The 18,332-nt window shown below is 52.8% G+C and overlaps 7 protein-coding genes across 8 annotated transcripts; 3 read left to right on the top strand and 4 right to left on the bottom strand.

Moving 5' to 3' along the window:
- Positions 1-106: 106 nt before the first annotated feature.
- LMH87_001841 (uncharacterized protein) lies at positions 107-3,695 on the top strand (the record flags this gene model as incomplete). The annotated part of the gene is made up of 5 exons (XM_056193186.1): positions 107-138; positions 213-353; positions 414-895; positions 960-3,373; positions 3,609-3,695. 5 exons carry the CDS (start codon positions 107-109, stop codon positions 3,693-3,695), a joined length of 3,156 nt encoding a protein of 1,051 aa, XP_056050250.1.
- A 3,401-nt stretch (positions 3,696-7,096) lies between these two features.
- Positions 7,097-7,374, top strand: LMH87_001840 (uncharacterized protein; the record flags this gene model as incomplete). The annotated part of the gene is made up of 2 exons (XM_056193185.1): positions 7,097-7,193; positions 7,259-7,374. 2 exons carry the CDS (start codon positions 7,097-7,099, stop codon positions 7,372-7,374), a joined length of 213 nt encoding a protein of 70 aa, XP_056050249.1.
- Positions 7,375-7,891: 517 nt separating this feature from the next.
- Positions 7,892-8,333, bottom strand: LMH87_001839 (uncharacterized protein; the record flags this gene model as incomplete). Its single annotated transcript, XM_056193184.1, has 3 exons — positions 7,892-8,018; positions 8,081-8,172; positions 8,265-8,333. 3 exons carry the CDS (start codon positions 8,331-8,333, stop codon positions 7,892-7,894), a joined length of 288 nt encoding a protein of 95 aa, XP_056050248.1.
- A 1,132-nt stretch (positions 8,334-9,465) lies between these two features.
- Positions 9,466-11,025, bottom strand: LMH87_001838 (uncharacterized protein; the record flags this gene model as incomplete). The annotated part of the gene is made up of 3 exons (XM_056193183.1): positions 9,466-9,527; positions 9,588-10,610; positions 10,668-11,025. 3 exons carry the CDS (start codon positions 11,023-11,025, stop codon positions 9,466-9,468), a joined length of 1,443 nt encoding a protein of 480 aa, XP_056050247.1.
- A 294-nt stretch (positions 11,026-11,319) lies between these two features.
- On the bottom strand, positions 11,320-12,800 carry LMH87_001837 (uncharacterized protein; the record flags this gene model as incomplete). The annotated part of the gene is made up of 5 exons (XM_056193182.1): positions 11,320-11,466; positions 11,519-11,572; positions 11,618-11,725; positions 11,772-12,598; positions 12,650-12,800. The coding sequence occupies 5 exons, from the start codon at positions 12,798-12,800 to the stop codon at positions 11,320-11,322; spliced, it is 1,287 nt and encodes a 428-aa protein (XP_056050246.1).
- Positions 12,801-14,543: 1,743 nt separating this feature from the next.
- On the bottom strand, positions 14,544-16,767 carry LMH87_001836 (uncharacterized protein; the record flags this gene model as incomplete). Of its 2 annotated transcripts, none has more annotated exons than XM_056193180.1 (6): positions 14,544-14,674; positions 14,799-16,358; positions 16,406-16,538; positions 16,584-16,629; positions 16,678-16,690; positions 16,740-16,767. In XM_056193180.1, the coding sequence occupies 6 exons, from the start codon at positions 16,765-16,767 to the stop codon at positions 14,544-14,546; spliced, it is 1,911 nt and encodes a 636-aa protein (XP_056050244.1). The 2 variants fall into 2 exon arrangements, with proteins under 2 accessions (XP_056050244.1, XP_056050245.1); XM_056193181.1 differs by having other exon boundaries at positions 14,802-16,358.
- Positions 16,768-17,208: 441 nt separating this feature from the next.
- LMH87_001835 (uncharacterized protein) lies at positions 17,209-17,974 on the top strand (the record flags this gene model as incomplete). Its single annotated transcript, XM_056193179.1, has 5 exons — positions 17,209-17,359; positions 17,436-17,460; positions 17,596-17,755; positions 17,809-17,816; positions 17,929-17,974. The coding sequence occupies 5 exons, from the start codon at positions 17,209-17,211 to the stop codon at positions 17,972-17,974; spliced, it is 390 nt and encodes a 129-aa protein (XP_056050243.1).
- Between the last annotated feature and the right edge of the window lie 358 nt (positions 17,975-18,332).

The raw sequence follows: 18,332 nt of genomic DNA, 5'->3' as shown, positions 1-18,332 counted from the left end.
TTGCCCGTCATTTCATCTCGGACTCCCTCGCGAACCACATCCCATCTCGAACAACACACCCCTATCCGAGCTCCCGGACGGCCTCGCTGCGTCATCATCGCCAATCATGGCGTCTCTCCGCACCGCCGAGCACACAAAGTACGTCGGCCAGGCGCGCTCAAAATATCCAATTCACACAAACCGAGTCTTGCTAACCGCCAGCTGCGACCCAGGACCGACCAGGAGCTTGCCATCTCCATCAAGAAGGCTACGAATGCCGACGAGATCTCTCCCAAGCGCAAGCATGTTCGAGCATGCATCGTTTACACATGGGATCATAGATCATCACTGGCCTTCTGGTCGGGCATGAAGGTGTATGTTGCGGACCCCCGTGATGCCTCTGAATACGCTGACTGACTGGAAACTTTGCGCAGGCAACCCATCATGGCCGACGAGGTCCAGACTTTCAAAGCTCTCATCACCATTCACAAGGTCCTGCAGGAAGGCCATCCTAGTGCTCTCAAGGAGGCTATGGCTAACAGAGGCTGGGTCGACGGCCTGAATCGCGGCATGGCCGGTGAAGGCGTCCGTGGCTACGGTCCCCTCATTAGAGAATACGTCTACTTTTTGCTCGCCAAGCTCTCTTTCCACCAGGCGCACCCCGAATTCAACGGAACATTCGAATACGAAGAATACATCAGTCTCAAGGCTATCAATGACCCCAACGAAGGCTACGAGACCATTACAGACCTTATGGTGCTGCAGGATAAGATTGAGCAGTTCCAGAAGCTCATCTTTTCCCACTTTCGCAACGTCGGTAACAACGAATGCCGAATCGCGGCCCTTGTGCCCCTCGTCCACGAGAGCTATGGAATATACAAATTCATCACAAGCATGCTTCGCGCCCTCCACACGAGTAAGGATGAGCGCTGTCGAGCAATTTCCTGTGCTGCGACTCTTTGCTGACTGACTTACCCCAGTTACCGGTGATGACGATGCTCTACAGCCTCTTCGCGAACGATACGATGCGCAGCACTACCGACTGGTCAAATTTTACTACGAATGCTCGAACTTGCGCTACCTCACGAGTCTGATTAATATCCCCAAGCTTCCGCACGATCCTCCGAACCTCCTTGCCGAAGACGAGAATGCCCCCGCTCTTCCTGCACGCCCCAAGCAAGAGATTGAACGCCAGCCCACGCCTGTTCCCGAACCCAAATCAGAGGAACCCGACGAGATATCAGACTTCTGGAAGAGCGAGTTGGACCGCCAGAACAGAGAGTACGAGGAGCAACAGCGCGTTCTGGAGCAGCGACAGCAATCTCAACTCCTGGCCCAGCAGCAGGCCCAGATGCAGGCCCAGCGAGACTTTGATGACCAGCAAAGACGTCTTGCAGAGCAGCAGCAGCGAGAGCAAGAGGCTCTGCTTGCCCAGCAGGCTCAATGGCAGACCCAGGGCAGACTGGCAGAGCTTGAGCGTGAGAACCTGAATGCGCGCTCGCGCTTCGAGCAGGACCAGCTGATGCTACAAAAATACGATCAGCGCGTCAAGGCTCTTGAGGGTGAGCTCGCCCAGCTGCAAAACAACTACGGCCAGCAAATCACCAGCAAGGACGAGCAAATCCGGGCCCTGCAGGAACAGGTTAATACCTGGAGGACAAAATACGAGGCCCTGGCCAAGCTGTACTCGCAACTGCGTACTGAACACCTTGACCTTCTGCAAAAATTCAAGGCTGTTCAGCTCAAGGCCGCCAGTGCACAAGAAGCCATCGATCGACGGGAGAAGCTAGAGCGTGAGATCAAGACCAAGAATCTCGAGCTCGCTGACATGATTCGCGAGCGCGACCGCGCCATGCACGACAAGGATCGACTGTCTGGCAGTAACAAGGACGAGCTCGAGAAACTCAAGCGCGAGTTGCGCATGGCCAACGACCGCGCCGATAACCTGGAGCGGAGCAAGGGCAACGAGCTGTCCACCATGCTCGCCAAATACAACCGCGAGATGAGCGACCTGGAGGAGGCGCTCCGCACCAAGTCTCGAGCTCTTGACGATGCTCACTCCAAGCTTCGTGACGGCAGCTCTGATCTTGAGCAGCTCCTGCGAGATAAGGAGGAGGAGCTCGAGGTGTACAAGGCCGGCATGGACCAGACTCTAATCGAGCTCAACGATCTCAAGCAGAACCAGGGTAGCAACGATGAAGTCTTGGACAGCCAGCTCGACGCCATCATCATGGCCAACCTGGACAAGATTCATGACATTATTGACTCTGTTCTCCAGGCCGCCATTGGCCGTGTCGATGATGCTCTTTATGAACTTGACTCTACCATGCAGGCCGGTAACCAAAACGCTTCGCCCGCCTACGTCCTGTCGCAGATTGAAAAGTCTGCTGCCAGCGCCATGGAGTTTGCGACATCCTTCAATAACTTCATTGCCGATGGCCCCAACAGCACGCATGCGGAGCTAATCAAGTCGGCGAACGTTTTTTCAGGAGCCATGGCTGACGTCTGCAGCAACACCAAGGGTCTGACGAGACTGGCGACCGATGACAAGAAGACCGACTCTTTGATGAACGGTGCGCGTCAGTCAGCCATGGCATCGGTCCAATTCTTCCGCAGCCTACAGAGTTTCCGCTTAGAGGGCATGGACCAAGTGCAAAAGACGGACGTTGTCATCAACAACAGCACAGACGTACAGATGAACCTGCAGAAGCTGAACAAGCTGGTCGAGGGCTTCGCTCCAGGGTTTGGCAAGTTTGCGAACAACAAGGGTGATCTCGGTGATCTCGTCGACTCTGAGCTGAGCAAGGCAGCTGATGCCATTGCTGCGGCGGCGGCTCGCTTGGCCAAGCTCAGGAACAAGCCCCGCGACGGCTACTCTACATACGAGCTCAAGGTCAGCGACACGATCCTGGACGCGGCTACTGCCATTACCAACGCGATTGCGGAGCTCATCCGGGCTGCTACGGCTACACAGCAAGAGATTGTACAGGCGGGCAAGGGCTCATCCTCACGAACGGCATTCTACAAGAAGAACAACAGATGGACGGAGGGCCTCATTTCAGCAGCCAAGGCGGTAGCCTCATCTACGAACACGCTGATTGAGACGGCGGATGGTGTGCTGTCGAAGCGAAACAGCCCTGAGCAGCTCATTGTGGCTTCCAACGACGTGGCTGCCTCGACGGCACAGCTGGTAGCAGCGAGCCGTGTCAAGGCGGGCTTCATGTCCAAGAACCAGGACAAGCTGGAGCAAGCCAGCAAGGCCGTGGGTGCTGCGTGCCGCGCGCTGGTGCGGCAGGTGCAGAGCATGATCAAGGAGCGTTCGCAGGAGGAAGACCAGGTTGACTACTCGAAGCTGGGACACCACGAGTTCAAGGTGCGAGAGATGGAGCAACAGGTACGTTTTCTAGATGATTCTAGTGCTTATGAATGTGTATGCACACGCCCGAGTATCGTAGCGACCCGCTTTTGCAGAGTCGCAGTGCATGTCTGCAAGCCACGTCTGGCTTGCAGATGGTTTGAGACCGGCAGCTGGGAAGCTGATACGCGAGCGGCTTACTTGTTCATTTCTGGGCATTGTGCATTGCGCATTGGGATTCGCAGCATGCAGCTAACGGGGAACGGCGGAACAGGTCGAAATCCTCCAATTGGAGAATGCTCTCGCTGCAGCCCGACACAGATTGGGCGAAATGCGCAAGATCTCGTACCAGGAAGAATAAGGCAGGTACAGCGGCTAGAGAGGGAGGCAACAAGGAGCAAGGAGACAACAAGGATAGCGGCACAGGTGAGCAAGCAATTACCTGTTGACCCGGAACAGCAGGGGGGGTGGCGGCGCGGAAGTCCGGCCCAGCCAGGACTCGGAGAAGCCGTGAGGCTACTAGGTAGTTGGTGTGAGGGAAAACAAATACCCGCTGGACAAGAGAGTGGAAGTGGGCGAGGCCAGAGGTGTGGGGTCGAGTACGATTGTACGAATGTACGACTTTTTATCCAGGAGCTTTTATCTAGGAGCTTTTATCTAGGAAATTGGCTAGAATTGAATCTGCTGGTATGAAAGAGAATGGACTACTCGGTATCGACTATGGATAGCGTCGTCGATGTTCATGACGGGGAGATGGCGCACTGGGCTTGTTGGTGGACCATGGAATCAGTGTGTTGGCGTTGGTAGATGGACAAGCCTCCCTGGCAAGCCACAGCGTTCGTCTAACACCCTTCGCCTAGCGAGGCGTTGACGAAAAGTACGTTTCGAGTTTAACGTAGGAACGGCCATACGAAGTAGGCTATGATTAGAAAGAAAGCTGAAGCCCTGGGCTTGAGGGCTGGGGAGGCCGGGCAAGCGTCGGCGGGCTGCATCGCGAGCGCGGATTGCCTACCTAGGTAGGTAGCTGGCGGTAGGTAGGTAGGGTGTCAATAAGGGCCGCAAGGTATCTGTACGCTAGCAGTAACCACCTTGCCTGCTGGCAGATCGTGCGACGGAGACGGCTGTCGGTGGAGCTGATGATTCGCTGCTGTGCGAAATGGAACTTCAACGTTGGTTAGTTTCGGCGTGGGTCGGGCGCTCGGGCTGTTTGCTGAGGCTTGACATCATCTCGGACACGAGGGCGAGTGATCAGGCTGCGATGAACCGAATCTGTGAGGGGCGTTTTTTGGCTGCTGGGGCTGGGGCTTGGGTCTGGGCTTTCTGGAACGGGGTCTTGAGCTCAGACGAGGCCAAGACGACAAACAAAGAGTGCATGTTTGGCTGGCCAAGGCTGACGCGCCAGCCATTGAAGCCTCCGACCTGCATTACCACATCATCTCCTGATAGGTGGTGGTGGTGTTGCTCCAGTGCCTCCAGGTAAATTCCGAGTGCTAACGTTACCTAATATATGGCGGTTTGGTGGCAGTTCGCTCGAAACTGCCTTCAACCCACTGTAGGTACCAGTAGGCTCACTGAGCTTGGGTGATGGCAACGCCCGTTAGCGTGCGGAGGCTCTGGCCAGCAGCAGTCTGCCCCGTCGAGGCTTCGAGGGCTGAGCAACTGGCTGCGACCTCGACGGTCGACCGCAGCGCGGCCTGTCAGTGAAGATTTATTATCATCACTCGGGATTTTCATTCAGTGAGTGGGCCAAAGATCTGGAGCATTTCAGTCTTGTCCCCGAATGTGGCCCGTAGGGTCTCATGTAATGAGATTGCAAAACCTCGGTGACGCTGCGGAAAAGATACATTGCGGAGAGAGTGCAACCAATTACAAGGCAGAAACATAATTCCTGCATCAAATAGGGAAGGCTTCCAGAAAGATAAAAGACCTTGTGTTGATTTCCAAGTATTCCTTAACTATATTTATTTATTTTTTCCTTCTTCGGCCAGTGTTTCGTGAACAGGGCCGTGCAGGATGTCTCTCCAGCGCTGCTCCCCGCTAAAATGCGCCGCTCACACCGCTAGCCACCACCTCCGCCTCTCGCCATTCCTGCTTCTCTCCTTCTGCTCTATTTTAATTCATTAAAATCGCAAAAATCCTCAGAGAGCTTTCAAACCCGTGTCTTCCTTGAAATGATGCTTCACAATGATGGCACAGTGAGGATGTTGAAGAATACATTGCCTTGGAGTACAAAAGACGTAAAGGAGGGGGACAAAATAAGCCCAACAAAGATTCCACTTTTCCTTTGTACCTTGATGGCCTCGCCAACCCGTCCGTCGTCTTCATCTGCCTCCATCGTCTCTCTTCTCTCCCCGCTCAGAGTCGAGTCCTCGAGTCTTCCTTGGCCCTCCAGACAACCTTCTCCATTGGTAATCCCCGTGACCGTTGGTGTCTGCGCGAGACCCTTGATCATCCACTCTTACGTCTCTCACACATTTCAGCACCATGATTCTATTGGCCATTATTCTCAGACACAGACAACGCCACGCGCGGAACGCCTCCTCTGACACAGACAAACACGACAAGGATGCTGCCGAAAATCAGAGTGCGAATCTGTGTCTCATTCACCTAAATCGTCCAATTTCTCCGATAACCGGCGGGGCTTCCTGGCTGAAGCAAGTACAAGGAAACTTAGTACAGGCACAGCGGGTTGACGGGAGACGGGGTATCCATGTACTCTCCTTGTCTCCCACGGCCCACCCACCCCGGCTGCCCATCCCAAGCCTCCTCCAGGTGAGGCTGTCTGCACAATCCGCGAGAAAGCATGATCCATTAGTTACACAGAAATCGGTTCCTGATCGAGTCTTTTGCGATTGTACCACTGACCTGAGTTGCACAGCATTGACCGTTTCGACAAGTGTGCAACAAAGCTCAACGGCTTCAAACGACTTTACGGGTAACTAAGCGCCTGCTGGCGCAAATTCAACTTGGAAACAACTACTGTGAGCAGGGGCTTTGAGCTGCACGATCCTGCATTCGCCGAAACAACTGCGTCACACATCCTGCCCGCGGAAAAGAAACGCTTCGGCGCAGCAATTTCCTTGGCGTCGTGCGCCGATCAGCAAAATCTCATTCCACACCCGTTCCGTGCCTCTGCGCCGTCGAATACCAATGCCGCTGCAACATCTGCCATACGAAGTCAACTGCCGAATTCATTTCTACATCGGTGCTATAGCACTGGTTATCTTGCCGCTCCGGTTTGTGGTCATGGACACACACAGTCGTGGAAAATGCCGTCGTTGGTAGGTAAAAAGCCAGTCCCAACCGTCGAGCCATCCCCCCTCCCCAAACATATGTAATATTATGCTTTCCACTAAGCTCATGTGGCTACCGGCACAAAGCAGACGAAATCGAAGAGCCTCACAGGCACGAAAAGAACAAGCTGCTGTCGTACAAATCTACCCAGCACTGATCACTTTCCAAATTGCTGGAACTCTGATAGATTGACCATGTCGGCGTTCCACCTGATGTACAAGGATCATCTCGCATTGCATCCGATGAGTCCTTGCCAGCGGAGTCGTCGACTTTGTGATTACAGGCTGCCGGTTGCTTTTTGCTTTCTAATCCCTTCTGCTCCCACCGAGCCACGGAAGAAGTACTGACTTGGTTAGGCCGCCCGAGCAAATTTGATGGCGACATTCTGGAGCAATCTTTTTCTCGATTTGTCCGCCGCATAGTGTCCCACAACCCCGCAGCAGGTGGCTCCCTGCCCTGCAAGTCCGGATGTCCATCCGGCCACGATCTGGTCAATCCTTTTTACTAACACGCCCCCTCTGTCTCGCCTTTGGAGTCTGGGCGATCCCGCACGGCACTGCGCAATGTTGCTAGCAAAGCCACCTTTCTACCAGTATGCTTGCATTGCCACTAACTAAGTTTTCTTGGCAGTTTTGACCCGGTGCCGAATTCTTGTTGTGTTTGGACTTAGGAATATCCCCGTCTTTGTCCATCATGACGACTTTGAGATTACACGCTACCTTGAACCCCGATGCGGCGCCGCCTAGCCTCAACGGCGGTCACAGGGCTGCTGGACGCGAAACAGCTGCATCAGCTCGATAGTTCGAAACAATTACATCCTCCATTGAAATCTGGCCCTTTGTCGAATTGTCGCGTCAAGCGGTGCAGCTAGCCGGCGCCAGATGCAAAACCGACAGGGCAATGACGGCCGTGATGATACTCAGACCTTCTAGAGCGGAATAAGATGAGTCTCGCACTCGTGTGTCGGCTATCGTCCAAAAATCAGGCACTGGCATGTTTCTGACTCGTGATTGCAATTGACTCTTACTGTCCCCGGTCACATGCTGGGAGAAGATAAATGCTCGGGGGGATGCGGAGTAGCCGTCGGAACAGAGTGCAATTACTGGTACGAACAACAAATCAGCGCCGTCGCTAGACGCCCACCGCCCGGCACACCACAAGCCTGAACCCCCAGAAACCGTTGTGTTGAATCTGCCTGCTAACTAACCACCTGGGGCTACCAGCAAACCAACCCCACATGGCTGTCGCTAGACTCCACAGCCTTCAAGTGGGAGAAGGAGGCGGCCGCAGCCGTTGGAGGGGCGAAATGGCCGCGCTTCCACAAGTCGAGACAGCGGCTGATATTTTGGCCGACGAGACTAGCGTGAGCTCGCTTGTTGGCGTGTCGTGGCTACTTTTGAGTTTAGATCCACGTTTGCCAACACGGAAGCAACCGTTGGTGACACAACTTACGGCCTTTTGCTCGAGTGCAGCGCTGCTGGTACTGGAACCGGCTGGATCGTGACTCGCTCAACAACTGTTGGGAGACCGATACCAGCAGAGACCTGCCATTTCCAGCATCAATCTCGTGCTCTTGGCAAAGTCTGGAGCAAATTGTACTAAAGAGCAATGGTCAGTACTGCTTCCGCTTCTGCACCCAATGGCCGCGCCCGGTCGAGTTGAAGTCAGCGCCACCTCTGAGCCTCGCCCCCTGTCGACCTGGCATTGTCGTGTCGAGGCGAGGCACCATGTAGTCTTTACTTTGGGCAGTGAGGCTTCACCTCATGAACCCTTGACATCGCACTGACCGCGCGGGAGTCGGAATGAGATTAGCGCCTGTTCCTATTCCCGGGTGAAGCTCTGTGCAACCCTCATCAGACCTCTTGGGGTGAGACAAGACAAGCCAGGGGGGGGGGGCCTATCCGAGCATGATAGCAATGTGGGCAGTAGCAGGGGACAAGGTCTCTCTTGCAGAACTGGGGCTAAATCAATTTCGGACTCGGGGGTAACCATGCTCGTTCAACGCAGCGAGGATGGTGCATGCTGCTGTACCGGTAGCCTCGAGGTCGAGGGGCCAAAGTTGGCGTGGAGATGAAGCACAAGAGCGGGTAGCGCCGCGCACTGAGGGCTGCTACAGGTGCAGCTGGCCAGCTATGATGGCATCGAGGCGGAGGCATTTTGCTTCTGCCAAACCTTGGCAGGGTTTGTGATGGAGGGGGCGTGCGTAGCTAGTAGAAGCAGTTGGGTTTGGCACCACGGCCATCGTGGTTAGCTAGAGCTGGCGTGTAAGTCGCACGGCGTGTGGCGCAACAGCGAGGCAACAAGACAGCGCCGGGAACTCGCATCGCCGGTGGAGTTGGGGTCGAGGACGGCATTCAGATTGGCAAAACAAGAAGAATTATCAAGCTAGTGAGAATTTTGCAGTCATTTCATTTGTCGGTTCGTTCTAGCTATCGTGCTCTGGTCCAACCCCAGAAGGCGCCAGCAACGGTTTTCTGTTGCGCCACCTACGCCCTTTGTCGCGCTTTTCCCCCAAGGCGGCATCGCGCATTCGCTATCCTCCAACGTCGTAAAAGTAAACCGAGAGACAAAATGCAATTGCCGAAAGATGCGACGGAAAAAAACTGCAGACTGAAATCCAAGTTCTCGAGAAACATTCTCGAGGGGGTATTGCCTCCTGTGGGAAAACACGAAATCCGCAAAACGCCATTGTCAAGCCCTGATTGCTCAGCCATACTTTTTCGGAAGCCCCCTGTCACTGGGCCAAAAATAACCACTGCTCTCTAAATGCACACTCATAGACAGCAAAGAAAACTATAGTATAGGAAGAAAATGAAAGAAAAGAAAAGCCGTACATATCAAAACGTGTAGTGGAAATCCTCGTGCGGGTCATACTCGGGGCTGCTGGAAAGAGCAAAGACTAAGAATATAATCATTAGCATACTAAACATGTGGTGATCAGATATGGGTCAAAGCTCACGTCGGTTTGTTGTTGGTGCTTGCGTGCATTGACTCAGGATAGCGTCAATTTCCCACGGGCAGTCAATGTCAAAGGCTTGATGGTCCGCCACACCATCCAAACTCAGGACGGCTGTTGATGAGGCTGCTGTGTTGTAGCCAGGATGAGAAGTGAGGTTGCCGCCAAAGCCACTATCACCGGCAAAGGACGAGGCAGGTGAACAAGCAACAGAATCGTCGGCGACAAAGTTGTAATAGTAGGGGCGGAAGTAAGAGTCTGCGGCCGCTGCTGCCGCGGGCTCGGCAGTGGAAATGGTCGCAGCAGACGGTATGCCCAGAGAGTGCGACGGAGTCGAGGCGGAAGGAAGGAGAGCCGCGGGCTGGGTTGGGGGGGTGGATATAGAGGCGCAAGTGGACGGTGTCGTGATCTCTTCTGAGCAAGACGGCGTCGCACAGTAAGGCGTTGGGGCTTCCAGGCTTGGGGTGTAGATGGGACCGTCTGCTTGGAAAGAATATCGTTCTTGTGAATACAATGAGGTACTCTCAGTGACGTTCCGCGGGGTTTGCTCTTGACCAGGTCTGATTGCGGCGCGCTCCGCGATGGAGATTGTCGAAGTAAGAGTGGAACGGCTATCCCGAGCCAGAAGGGCCTCAAACAAGAAAATACTCTCATCTGGCATGTAGCCCAGCTCTATCATTCCTTGGAAAAGTTCCAACTCGGAGTCTGGGCATGTTTTGGTGGTTTCTTTGGGAGCTCGAAGTTCGTCTTTTTGAACAAGCTTTTTGGTGCCATACTCGGTATCTTCGACGGCCCATCCGAGTACGCGAAGATACTCATCCGGGGGTAAAATGTCCATGGCCGGACAAGCAGCCATAAGGAAAGAGGATAATGGAGCTTTCTTTTTGCCCATTTCGTCGCGAACAAAAGAATAGACCTTCGCAATCATTGCCCAGCGGTTCCTGAATGGGTCTTTACCCCAGAGCGTGGTGAGGAAGCCCGAGGCCGCCTTTTGCTGCGACTCTGGAAATAGTTTCACGTAGTAACCTGTAAATCGCTAGTGTCAGTTTGGTTTTCGTGGGACGTTTGCTTTTATGTGCTCACTTCGAAAAGCAATGAAAGCGTTCAATGGCCGTTTTGCGCGATCTCCAGCCTGGTTGCTGTTGCTCTTCTTCAGGGATAAGGCTCGCTGCAGTTCCAGATAATGGAGACTTGAGTGTGATTCCGGATATCGTGTCATGTTGCTCTCGTCGGTTTTGTCTTTGAAGCACTTGGCGGCGATCTCCATGATTGTGTCCTCTTGCAAATGGCGGAGAATCGTATGTGCAGGGACTGTTGAGAGATGTCTTAGCAGCTCTTGTCGGTCAAGGTCGTTCGATCTGTTTTCCATTTTGTCAAGGGAAACGGCGGCTGAAGAAATATGGTGATGTAGGATGCATTGAATTTTGGGGGGAGTGGTCATTGAAATGTTATTTTAGAGCCTAACAATGCAGGAAGGTTGTGCTCGATTGGAAGTGAGATGTTGCTGGCAGGCAGGTGAACTGGGAGGGTGTGCGCCCAAGCGCCCCCCCTGCAAGCTTGTTAAGGGGGGTGAATCTTTGTGGTGCCACCAGGCCCCGCTATGAAGTGGCTGGGCTGGTTGAGCTTTGGATTCCAGAGGTCAGCTGTTGTATGGACAGAAGAGTAGCAGCCTTGGCTGACAGTACAACAATTGATTTCAAAGGCAGACCATTAAAACAGGCTTTATTACATTGTATTAGCTTGGTATACCCTCGCTAAAAGTCATCAGAAATAGATCCGCCTCCACCTCGTCTGGTTCGCTTTCAAATCTGAGTGCCTGTGCTGTGCTTGTAATGAAGGGAAGCGACAAATTTCCTCTTAGATCATTGATGTTCTTTTTGATCTTTGTTGGGTCAGTATCTCACACCTATCTTAAGACGGAATACGCCACATACCATTGGAACATTGTACAGATATTCCTGCTCCATTTCGACGATGGCTTCTGCGGACTGTTACGTCAGACAAATCTCCCGCAATGGGCAAAGCCTACGTACATTCTCTGAGTGCTCTTTCATTGGATATGGCAAGCAAGTTTCATCTGCTAGTTTCGAGAATTGCGCTGCCCTCTCACTATTAGAAAGGGTGATTCTCTGTCGGTGTGCCTGCCATGTGTTAGTTGGACGCGCGCAGGGGTGCGAGGCATCTTACCTGATCAAATTTAGAGCGCAGTTCAGAATAATATATTTCCCATGGCTCCGCTAGGGAGAGACAAGAGCTTGGAAGTCGATATTGAAGAGCCGTCCTGGTTTTCTTGAGGGGGAAGTATGGTTGCTGCGTATTCTTCATAAATTTATTCCAGGCGGAGCCAGGTGTTTTTCGACAGGGATGCCAGACAGACGCCTCAGACCAACTCTCTTGTCCAACTTTGCACAACAATCGCCTTCCTGCGTGATCGATCTTGACCTCAGAGGCAGTTGCTCCAAACTCAGCAGACGGAGAGTTGGTGTACTTTGACGCACCCTCTCGAGCCAATTGCCAGGTGGTTCTCAAATACAATTGCATCGCCTCGTTGTCTTTGAGAACCGATACCAGTAAACTCAAGGGCTCGCTGATCTTTATTTTCGGGAAAATCATGAAAGCTCCAAACAAAATTGCAGTGGCGGCGTTTGCAACTAAAGTTCCGAACTGGAGGCTTGGGCTTTCCGGACGTGACCATGTCTCAGATGTCGTCAGCATTGCCATGAGGCCGAGGTTGGCAATTTCGTGCTTGCTAGCTGCATATTGTCTGTTCCATCTCAATATTGTCGCGCCGGCCTCTACCTCTATCTCTGCATCAGGTGGTAAACCCTGGTGAGGATCTCGGGTAGAAATTGGCACTGCGCTAATGTACCAGAGAGCGATCGCTTCTTTGACCATCAGAACGGGGTCGGTTTTCTGCTCTGCGCCGAACGCAACTATTCGATCAATGATGTCGTTTTCATCTTGCGGGTTCCAAAGCAGGCTTTCAATGGCGTAAACAACATCGTGCAATACATCTAGGCGCATCTGGTTAGCGACAAAACTCCAATGCGCCAGAATTAACATACCCCCAAGGCATGGGGACCTCTCTTCCCTGCTCCTGTTCCTTTCCAAACACAGTCGTAAAACTTTGCTTCTTATTGAGTCGATAGCCAATTTTGAGTCCGCAATACACTCATCCTGCGTCCAAAGCGGGATAAAGTTGAAAACGCTGTCCATATCTATGAGTAGGCGACGAACAATGGGGGGATATATCGTGAAAGATCGACGATGTTATCGCATCTGTAAGGGCAGAGGAAGGCGCGAGCGTATTTGAGAAATTGAGCATAGAACGATGCCGGCTGACGAGAACAATAGCAAAGAACAATACTAGAGCCGTGCGGATTCGTGGCGCGGGGCCCTTGCAGCTCAGCATAGCCAAAGCGTCATCCTCGATTTGCACTCTGTGTAAACTGCTTAACACTGCTCCACCTCTTACAAGCATTCACTCTTCACTAATAGCGCCAGTTTGCGCGACGTGAAAGGACCACTCGCTGCTTCACAGCCCCCCACAGCCCACAGACCAGGCGCAACAGGATCACGGTGTTTTTTTGCTTTCATATTTCTTTGTTCTATTATATGGTACTTTCCAGGCCCTTGTTACTAGGAACAATAACAGGCTCCGAGGGAAACGGAAAATGGTTGGCACTTTGATTTGGCTTTGACACTTTTTGTTTCGTGCAGAGAAAACACCAGGCGCATCACCCCAGTGGGCGCAGCTCTTTATGCTTTTTTCTCCAGTTACCATACTTTTGCAATACCAGAACCTCTATCACATTTGAGAAATTTCTGCCCTTTCAAGACAAAACAACCAGCGGTCAGGCGCCGCTCTTTTGCAACGAGCATCGCCACTAATGAAGTGCAGAGAACATGTAGATTCACAGCTCCACTCGAAGCTCACCTGCGGGCTCTCCGCCGGTACGGCCGGCCCTCCAAATCAGTTTCTTATGCTACTTTCATTTTTGTGTGGGTTTCGACTAGTAGATCCTAAAGATGCATCATGGCGAGATTCCACGTAAATCATATGTCATGTCTATTTCGAGCGTGGCTGGCTGGCGCTGGCAAATACCTGGGAACCTAGGTACTGGCGGGTTGCACCAGTGACACAATGGCATGGCATGGCACCCTCCATCTCACTTTGACCTCACCCTCGCACAAAGACAGCGGCCCCTTGTTCATTGCACAGACGTACCTCACACACCCCCTCTCTGGCCTCTGGCTTGCGAGTCCTTGCCTCACTTTACCCTGACCAGCCAGGTTCTCCCACCACCCGGCCCCAGCCCAGCCAGCATTGCCAGCATTGCCAGCGTTGCCAGCCTCTTTTTGGGGGTACACAGCATGGTCAGGGTTTGCCAATCTGCCAGCGCAGGCCTCGTTGCTTTTTCTCTCTTCCTGCCTGTGCAACCTCTCCCGAGTACCTGGTTCCCTCCATGCCTCCCTCCAATTTGGTGCTCATAGGTAGAGAGACTAATTATTCCGCACTGAGACTTGAAAATTTCATTCGTGTTACCTCGTGGCTTTTCCCTGGCGAGAAAATGGGGTCATGTCTAGCCTCAGCGATGAGATGTTTGTCTAGCGTCCTGGCCCCTGACAAAATTGTTCGATTTTGTGGCCAACTTTTCTTAATTGATCGTGGGTCTGTCTCTGTCTCGTCGGCTAGAGCATCTTCCGGACTTGCCCAGGAAGTAACCCAAACGGCTATTCTATGTACACTTGGGAGCGCACATAGACTGGGCGCCTATGCCAAAATCTCCCTCAGGCAAAACCCTCAGCTCCAGAGCTCAAATTGTGACCTTGGAACCGACCTGGCCACGCTGTATGTTCGACGTGGCGTGTCCTGTGTGCACCTTCATTTATTATTACATATTCAGTATCCAACTGCTCGGTTTCGTGTACGAGGAAGGTCCCACGCCCAGTTTTGCCTCACAAGCCGTTCGATGATGCGGCATTGTTCCAGTCGCTACTCCAAATGAACGTCCCGCAGCGCCACTCGGTGTCTCGCTCCTTGTCGCCCGACGGCCCCAATGGACGAGGGCAAATGTAGAATGAACGCCCTGTCAATTACCAAGCACAGACATGTTAGCCTTGTTCCCCCACGTGCCAAACGGCCACTTCAGTAGCACCGCCAAAACAAAAAAAAAAAAGGGTAGGAGAAAGTGATGGAATAAATGAGCGTACCACAGTTGACGCCCGGCTTTTTGGTCACCAGGCTGATGCACGGTTCATCGTGCTCACATTTCGGAACTATTCGCTTGCCGAGCAACTTCGACCACGACTCCTTGGCTTCAATCGGGTCAAACACTTTGGCTGCAGAAAACCCCTTCGTCGGCGTAGTATTTGGTGGCGTCGACATCGCTGGCGATGGCGTTTGGGCCTGCAAAGACACTCCGTTGGCTGGAGGTGGTGTCACTGCCTGTCCAGTCACTGGGCTGTGGCCGGCCCGAACCGGCGCGGCCGCCTCTGTTGCAGATTTTGCAGTGGGAGTCTTAGGCTTGAAGAATCCTTGCAGTGTCCTTTGCCCGCCGGTAGCTTTTGTCTTTGCGTCGCTGGGACCTTTGTTTTTCTTGGTCGCTGGACCCCCGGCCTCAGTTGGCCCCTCGGGATTTCTCTTGTTCCCACTCCCTCGCACCAAACTCACGGTGCTCCGTGCCGATGTCAGTGCCGCTTCTGCACCCCCGAAGTAGTTTGTGTAGTCTAAGCCGCTCGCACCGTTCACAGTCATGCCCAAGCTCGTTGTGTCAAAGCCCGTGCCCATGGCTCCATCACGCGGCGACTGACCGGCTTTGTTCTCCATCTGCGAGCAGGTCTGCGATGCTTTGCGTGTAAACATGTCTCTTATATTTCGCCGTCGATCAAACTCCGGAATCAGCTTAGCTGAAAGGGCAAGGGCATCTCGCTGTTCCCAGTTCCGGACCCGTTGCCCGTCTCGGAACATGTCGGCAGGGTTCATGACTTCTGCCAGAGCAATCTCCCGGTCGTATTTGTTGACTTTGTCGCTCATCGTGGCATATACGGGACAGTGGTCCGATCCCATAAGTCCTTCTTGGATGTTAGATTCCACAAACCAATCTTTAATCCCGTCGCTGCACAGGATGTAGTCGATTCTGCTACCGACATTGGCCGGCCGCGTGTTTCTCTTCGTATCCCAGCAAGTGTGCATGCCCGTCCGTTTGGGGTGAAAGCAGCGGCAAATGTCCCACAGAACCGCGTTTTCACGATCCTGGTCCCGCTCGCCGATGATGGTCCCTTCAAACAGGAGTTGGTTGAGTATTCGTCGCGTTGGCATCGACTGCCATTCGTCCATAGTCAGTCCCTCTTTTCTGAGACCTTCGGCAATATTGGAGCTGTCCAATTCGCTGCGTATAATGTTCAAATCTCCGGTGAGAATCACTTCTTTGCCTGCAGCAATCAGGTTCCGTATCCGCACCTCCAGAGCCTCCACAAAGCTTTCCCTAAATTCAACTCGAGATTCGTCCCGGTTAGCAGGGCTGTAGACTCCAAACAGCACAAACGCTGGGAACTCTATAATGACGCATCGTCCTTCTGAGTCGAGCAATGCTTCATCCACGTTCCCGCGCAGCTGGCTCATCGTTGGGTATCCACCAATCTGCTTATCCTCAGGCAAGTCTCGATATGGTGTATTGCTTTTTGGTGGGCAGAGTATTCCCAGGATGCCCTCCTCTGCACGGATCGGTGCGCATGTCGCATTCTTGGTATAGATGGCGACTCCAGAGTAGCCTACACGTGTCAACGAGGGCCCTATTTCATCGGCTCAGCCAGCATACCTTTTTTATGCTGTGGCAGGCTGAAATATACATCCCAGCCAGGCACGAGAACCATGTCATCTTGCAAGTCTTTGCGCTGAATCTTGGTCTCTTGCATAACGACAATGTCGGCCTCGAGAATGTCAAACATGGCCTAAAATCTCAGCAAGAGACAATCAATCCTGGAGCGATTTGTTACCTGAAATGTGCGCTTTTCTCGCCATGGTTGATATCCAAATGGATTTCTGCAAAGTCAGTGTACTGCAAGTGAACCGAGCAAAGGACAGACGAACCGGATGCCATTGACTGTGGCATGTTAACCTCTGTATTAACAATCGCTGTTTGGGCCACATACCATTCCACGTGGTGATTCTGAAACCCATTTTGTTGCAATTTTTAAAAGATCCCAAGTGTCGTACCTTTTTCACTCAAGCACCACCAAATCGCCCGTCGCCCACTTCATATCCACCAGAGACCAAAATCGGTACTGGCCAGACCAGATTTCTGGCAATGTGGCTAATGAGTGGCGTGCTCCCCAGTATGTTATTTTTTAAGCTTCAACGTCCCCCATGAAGCTCGATTCCGTATTTTTGCAGTCAGATCGGACACAGAGATGTTACCCCGTCGCCCCACGATCGCGCCGTTCGTTCATGACGAAACTGCGAATAGCGCGGAACCCCCACGAAGTCACGTGCACCAATTGAAATTGGCGCCTCAATACCCAGGCATCCACCGGCCGCTGGAGCCGAGCTTCATCGAAAATGGCCTGACGGACCACCAAACCTGCACCTCTGCAATCGCCGTCATCAACAATTACCATCACCATGTTTGCCACCCGACAGGCTGTTCGCAACGCCCCGCGCTTCGTCGCCCAGGCCCGCGCAGGTGCTCAGCGCCGCTTCGCCAGCTCCGCCTCTGAGAACGAGTTCATCAAGGAGCGCCAGCACATCAAGGACCACGCCGATGGCACCACCGGTAAGCGCCATTGAGTCTCCGGGAGCTGTGACAGGGCATCAATTGTTATTGGGGAGTATATCTAATGCTTTTCTAGCGCTCTGGAAGAAGATTTCCATCTAGTAAGCCTCCGTTATGCCGACCCGAAACCTGCCGAGCGATAATAAGCCTCAATCGAGCCTCTTAACAAATCCGCTACAAATTCGACAGGCACTGCATCCGAACCTCGCAGTCCAGTACAGCTAACAAACTGATAGCGGCGTCACCCCCTGCCTCATCGCCGCCGCTGCCAACGCCTACTACCTGTGGAACGAGCATTGGGAGCACTGGAGCCACATGCCCGCTCTGGAGGAGCGCACTGAGTACGCCTACCAGAACATCCGCACCAAGAACTACCAGTGGGGTAACGGTGACAAGGTAAGCTCTGATCTCCGTGTCGAGAGACTTGTTTCCAAGCTAACACTCTGTAGACTCTTTTGTAAGTTGCAGTTTGAGATGGCTTCTCCCGAGACGATTGCGCCGGCTACGAATATTTGTCGACGAGATCGTTGAGCGAGTCTACTATCTGCATTTACTAACCAATGGAATAGCTGGAACGACAAGGTCAACTACCACAACAAGGACAAGGTCGCGTAAGCGTCAAATTGCAGTTGTAGCGCAGCGTGTTGGTGAATTGATAGAGCATCCCGCCGGGGTTCAATTTGTACTTATTCCCTAGAGGATAACTAAATCTATTTCCTTTGTGACAGCCATGTATCGTATGCGCGTGACTGCAATGATTGTTGGTGGGAATTTGTGCTCACATGTCAGTACTACTATGCAAGCGTTACTGCGTCGTACTGCTCCAGCCAGACAACAGCAGGCTTATGGGAGGCTGCAAATTATTTCTCTACGGCGAAAGATGTCCATTTTTTTTTTTTTCAATTAAGTGAACTCGTGAATTGCAAGTATTTTGAGGTGATTGCAGCTGTGATTTCGTTGCTTTTGGCTGCAA

Source organism: Akanthomyces muscarius, chromosome 3, assembly GCF_028009165.1.
Source record: "Akanthomyces muscarius strain Ve6 chromosome 3, whole genome shotgun sequence".
NCBI classification, from domain to species: domain Eukaryota; kingdom Fungi; phylum Ascomycota; class Sordariomycetes; order Hypocreales; family Cordycipitaceae; genus Akanthomyces; species Akanthomyces muscarius.
This window is presented reverse-complemented; position numbering and strand designations above follow the sequence as displayed.